The following is a 6424-nucleotide window of genomic DNA, read 5'->3' as shown; positions in this document are numbered from 1 at the left end:
AGTCCATCACTGAAGGAAGCAGGGCAGGAACTCACGGGAGGGACCTGGAGGCAGGAACGGAAGCAGAAGCCATAGAACAACACTGCTTACTGGTTTGCTCCTCATGGATTTCTCAGCCTGTTTTCTTATAGCACCCAGGACACCAGCTCAGGGATCGTACTGCCCACAGTGAGCTGTGGTCGTCCACATCACCAGTCAAGAGAAGGTACCACAGGCTTGTCCACGGGCCAGTCTGGACAGGACATTTTCCTCCATTGAGGTTTCTTCTTCTAAAAGGGTTCTAGCTTATTGGAAGTTGACATTAAAACTAGCCAGCACACTGTGATTTTAAAAAGTCCACCCTGCCTTCCCCTACTCAGAGAAAGTGACTTCCAGGCTTAGGGCTGCAGCTGTTGACAGAGTGTTCCTGGGCCATTTCAGTCCAGTCGAATTGACAACAAAGATTGACTATTATATCCATTTAAACCAAACCTCCAGAAAAAACAGGAAGAAATGATTTTAATGAAAGAGATGTTTTACAAAAGGATATGTGTTCAAAGGGGAGAGAGAGAGAGAGAGAGAGAGAGAGAGAGAGAGAGAGAGAGAGAGAGAATATTGTCTGAAAACCGCAGAACCCCAGTCTCAGAGCTCCCCTGGCCCCAGAGAGGAGGGCACTGTGCCAGGGAGGGTCACCAGGGCCAGAGATGACTTAGGTTTCAGACACCACCTGCTATGGTTACCCCTCTGATGAGTGCTGCTTGCTTGTTGAAGGGCGTAACTGACTGTCTTTTCCCTGCAAAGAGGAAAAAAATGGGACTTTCCAAGGCAATTCCAGGCCCTCTGACTTCCTACTGGGAGTCCCACTGGCCAAAGTCACCCAGGAGCCATGACAAAGCTACTACCACGCTGGCCTGGTCAGGTCAGTGTGCAGGGCAGAGAGGGGAGGTGGCTCTGCAGGGGCTCTGGTGGGAACAAGAGGCCCGAGGAACTTTGCTTATCTGTGTCCTGGGCCCCAGTGTCAAATATCTCTGCACACATCGGACCCAGCAGGCAAGAGCTGAGCCTCAAGACCTTATGAGCCCCAAACAGGAGTGTATTCCCTAGTACCTCCACAGCCTTCTTCTTCCTTTGGAGCCAGAAGAAGTGACCACTGGGCAAGAAAAAAGCAGGAGACGGGTCAGTCAAAGAGTGGGTGTGTGTCCTTAGGGGGCCCTGAAGCTGAGAGAACCACTTACCAGATGGCAACCACAGCCAGGAGCATCAGGATGCAGATAAGAATCACAATCCACTTGTAGGTCCTGACAGCCTTAACTGAGGTGGGAGAGGAGAAACCAAGTGTTTGGAAGACTGGGGTGAGGCACTTGAGGTTATAAAAGCGAGGGTGTGTGTCTTGGGCAGGTTTGGCCTTCAACACAATGTTTTCTGTACCTGGGGCTGCCAGGGCTGGAGGAGCAGGAAGCAGCAAGGGAAAGGTGGCTGCAACTGAGAGCCATGGGAGAGGCCCGAGGAAGAGCATGGGGGCTTGAGGTGAAGTGAGTGAAATGTTTATCTTGCAAGTGTGAGGATCCGAGTGTTCCATTTCCAGTGGCATGCACCTGTAATCCCAAAGCCTGGAAGGCAGGCATCAGGCAGACTCCTGAATCTCACTGGCCAGCTGGCCTAGTGTATTTGGTAAATTTTAGGCCAATGAGAGACTACGTTTCAAAAAAGAAGATGGGGAGTTAGGGAGGCAGTTCCCAGGCAAAACTCTCACCACCCAAGCCTAAAGGCTGGAGCTGGGGTGCCCAGCATCCAGGTAAAAGTCAGATGCAACAATCTGCATGTGTGTAATCTCTTCATTCCTGTGGGGGAAGATGGATGGAAAGAGGATCCCCAAAGCTGGTGGTGGTGGGGGTGAGCATTAGGCCTGGGTGAGCATTGGAGAGCCCGTGTATCTAAGAAGATGGAAAGCAAGGACAGATGCTGGAGGCTGACCTCTGATTGCCATACTCACAATGTGACACACACATCTCTACACACACACACGCTCACACATCTCTACACACACCTCTCTCCACACACATATTTACACACACATATCTACATACACACACGCACACACAGGCTCACGCATCTCTCTACACACACGCACACACATCTCTCTACACACACGCACACACAGGCTCACGCATCTCTCTACACACACGCACACACATCTCTCTACACACACGCTCACACATCTCTCTACACACACGCACACACATCTCTCTACACACACGCACACACAGGCTCACGCATCTCTCTACACACACGCACACACATCTCTCTACACACACGCACACACCTCTCTACACACACGCACACACATCTCTCTACACACACGCACACACATATCTCTACACACACGCACACACATCTCTCTACACACACGCTCACACATCTCTCTACACACACGCACACACATATCTCTACACACACGCACACACATCTCTCTACACACACGCTCACACATCTCTCTACACACACGCTCACACATATCTCTACACACACGCACACACATCTCTCTACACACACACACACACACACATATCTCTACACACACGCACACACCTCTCTACACACACGCACACACATATCTCTACACACACGCACACACATCTCTCTACACACACACACACACATATCTCTACACACACGCACACACCTCTCTACACACACGCACACACATCTCTCTACACACACGCACACACATCTCTACACACACGCACACACATCTCTCTACACACACGCACACACATCTCTCTACACACACGCACACACATCTCTCTACACACACGCACACATCTCTCTACACACACGCACACACATCTCTACACACACGCACACACATCTCTCTACACACACGCACACACATATCTCTACACACACGCACACACATATCTCTACACACACATCTCTACACACACGCACACACATCTCTCTACACACACGCACACACATCTCTCTACACACACGCTCACACATCTCTCTACACACACGCACACACATCTCTCTACACACACGCACACACATCTCTCTACACACACGCACACACATCTCTCTACACTCACACACACACATCTCTCTACACACACGCACACACATCTCTACACACACGCACACACATCTCTACACACACGCACACACATCTCTCTACACACACGCACACACATATCTCTACACTCACGCACACACATCTCTCTACACACACGCACACACATATCTCTACACTCACATGCACACACACACGGGTGGGCGTTCTGGTGGAAGCTGAAGTAAAATGTAACAACATAATGAAGAGTCATTCTACCAGGTTTTTTTTTTGTTTTGTTTTTTTTTTTTTTTTGGGTTTTTCGAGACAGGGTTTCTCTGTGGTTTTGGAGCCTGTCCTGGAACTAGCTCTTGTAGACCAGGCTGGTCTCGAACTCACAGAGATCCGCCTGCCTCTGCCTCCCAAGTGCTGGGATCAAAGGCGTGCGCCACCACCGCCAGGCTCATTCTACCAGGTTTAGCTGAGGTACAGGGGTAAGGTAGAAAGAGGCTTAGGGCTGTGGGGTCCGAGTGAGAAACGTTACTAAGAAGGGCACTGACGTAGAGATGGGTTGGGACTGTTCCAGGTGTGGTGAATCTGGGGACCCAGAAGCAGTGGCTCTCGGGCTCTAGAGCCAGGCCAAGGGACATTTAAAAAAACCTCAAAGATTCTCTTGTCTTTTACCCAACAGGAAAAGGAAATTCAGGATCATTCTAGTTAGGATAGAAAAGAATGATGGGATGGATAAAGAAAATGTGGTACATTTACACAACGGAGTACTACACAGCAGAAAAAAATAATGACATCTTGAAATTTGCAGGCAAATGGACGGAGCTAGAATGAGGTAACCCAGACTCAGAAAGACAAATCTAATATGTACTCACTCATAAGTGGCTTTTAGACATATAGCAAAAAAAAAAAAACCCAGCCTACAATTCACAACCCCAGAGAACCTAGACAACAAAGAGGACCCTAAGAGAGACATACATAGATCTAAATAGGAAAGAGAAAAAGACAAGCTCTCCTGAGTAAATTAAGAGCTTGGAGATCATGGGAGAGGGTAGAAAGGGAGGGGGAGGAAGGGAGAGGAGTGGAGAAAATTATATAGCTCAATAAAAACAACAAGAAACCAGCCACTGAAGTGAAAACAAAAGAATGATGAAGAGAGATGGGAAATGCAGGGTGGAGGGTCTGGGAAAGGGAGGAAGAGTGGAGTGAAATCCCGTGAGTGGGGCAGAGGCCACTGACCTTTGCAGAAGGTGGGGTCGTTGCAGTACAGGAAGTGTGTCCGGCAGTCAGCACATATTGTGACTTCCGTTGGGGTATGCATGTCTGTGTGAGAGTGATGGACAAGAGCCTCAGACATGGCAGGGACTCTCATCCCTTCCTCCAACTCAGCTCTGGGCATACTCACCACAGGAATCATTGCAGGCTGCCCAGGAAAGTGAGATGGTGGAGAAACTGAGGCACTAGAGAGGCAGACAGAGCTGGGAGCAGCAGGGAGTGGGAGCAGGGCATGGGACTAGGGGACTCATGGAAAGAACCTAACCTGCGGGTAGAACAGAGCTCCTGGGGAGACCTTAGGAGGGGACTGCCCATTGGCTTTTGCAGTTCATGGTCAAAGGGTGATGGGTTGGGGACAGGATAGGGACAACCCTGCCTCCTACCCCTCTGCTTCAGCTCCATGGACCGCTTCTTCAGCCTCTCAGCCAGAAGACCCTTCTGAACACGAAGCTCTTCCAGCAGTGCTGGCTTATCTGGGTGTAGCAGAAGGGAATAAAACTCACTGATAGAAAATATGTCTTTTGTGTACATGTCTACACACATGTACGGCTGCGCACATACATGAGTGTGGGACCTAGCAATCAACCCTGGGTGTTATTCCTCAGGAATCACCCACCTTAGTTTTGAGACAGGGTCTCTTACTGGCCTGGGATTCTATTCTGGCTGTCAAGTGAGCCCCAGGGACGCCCATGACTCTGCTTCCTCAGCACTGGGGTGATAGGCACAACCCCTATACATTTTTTTAAATGTGGGTTCTGGGAATTGAACTCAGGTCTTCATGCCTAAAAGGCAAATCTTTTAATGACTGAGCCTTTGCTCTAGCTTTATTTTTAAAATGTGCATGTGTGTGGGGGGATAGAGATAGAGATTACTAGATGGAAAAATGGATAAGTGGATAGATGGATAGATAGATGATAAATGGATGGATGGATGGATGGATGGATAGACAGAGGCATACATATACAAGTGTATATCTGTCTGTGTGTTCCTCCGAGTGCATGTCACAGCATTCACAGGGATGCCAGAGGAAGCCTTGGATGACAATCCTCACTTCCATCTTATTTCTTGAGGCAGGGCTTCTCACTGCTGCTGTGTATACACAGCTAGCTGACCCAGAAGCTTCTGGGGAATCTTTTGTCTCCACCTCCTACCTCCCTTTAAGAGCACTGGATTAAAGACATGTGCTACCATGCCTAGCTTTACCAGGCTGGGCTCTGGGGATCTGAACTCCAGCCCTCATGTTGTGCAGTTAGCGATTTATCTACTGAACCATCTTCCCAGTCTCCCCTGACCCCCAGACTTGGTCTCATGTATCCCAGACTGATCACAGTGTAGCTGAGGATGATCTTGAATTTGTGGTCCTCTTGCCTCACCTCATAAGTACTAGAATTATAGGACAGTATCACCATAGAATACACAGTGATACAGTGTGCTCTTCAAGGACGCTCCCCTGCCCACTACCAAAGTATCCTCCAGGGAACGCTGTTTAGGTCCTTGTAATCCACTTCAATCCCTGGGGTCCTGGGCATTGTTCTCCTCACCATCCCTCAGCTTCTTAATGGCGTTGTCTATGTGGGTGAAGAATATAGCTGTTTCCTCTTCCAAATGGTCACGAGCTGAGAATGGGACATGGGACAGCAGGACATTGGGGACAAGATCAGGTCAGGGGAGAGGGTGCTCCCATCCCTTCCAAGCTGTGCCTCACCAAGATACCAGGGCATGAATAAGGCGTTCTCCTCCAGGAAAAAGGAGTGTAGGCTCTGTGAGAGCTCCGTGGGCGGCCCTGGGCTTCCCCACAGCACCTGCAGGTCATAGTCCAGCAGGGCAGGCAGCTCTGGCCAGCACTGGAGGCAGTTCTTCCCGTCGGCCACTGGTAGGAGGCAGATCAGCAAGACAGGCAACATCTTCTGGAGTCTACCCCATGTATTCACAGTCCCACATGGAACACGGTTGCCCTGGGAACAGCAGAACAAAGGCAAATTCCATGGATTCGACGGGTCAGCAGACATAAACTCAGGCAGAGGCATGAGCCATCAGGGAGGGAGAGCAGAGACTGGAGAAGTGAGGTTCCGTCAGCGTCAACGTATGACAGCAATAGATGGAAACAGAGGG

At 49.7% G+C, this 6424-nt stretch overlaps 1 protein-coding gene across 1 annotated transcript; it reads right to left on the bottom strand.

Moving 5' to 3' along the window:
• Positions 1-894: 894 nt before the first annotated feature.
• Positions 895-6216, bottom strand: Tex51 (testis expressed 51). The gene is made up of 7 exons (XM_075971132.1): positions 6018-6216; positions 5854-5928; positions 4696-4785; positions 4443-4460; positions 4277-4360; positions 1215-1290; positions 895-1129 (listed from the first exon to the last, which is right to left on the bottom strand). The coding sequence occupies exons 1-7, from the start codon at positions 6214-6216 to the stop codon at positions 895-897; spliced, it is 777 nt and encodes a 258-aa protein (XP_075827247.1).
• Between the last annotated feature and the right edge of the window lie 208 nt (positions 6217-6424).

Source organism: Microtus pennsylvanicus, chromosome 4, assembly GCF_037038515.1.
Source record: "Microtus pennsylvanicus isolate mMicPen1 chromosome 4, mMicPen1.hap1, whole genome shotgun sequence".
Taxonomy (NCBI): domain Eukaryota; kingdom Metazoa; phylum Chordata; class Mammalia; order Rodentia; family Cricetidae; genus Microtus; species Microtus pennsylvanicus.
Note: the sequence above shows the minus strand (reverse complement) of the source record. Positions and strands in the feature narration are given on the sequence as shown.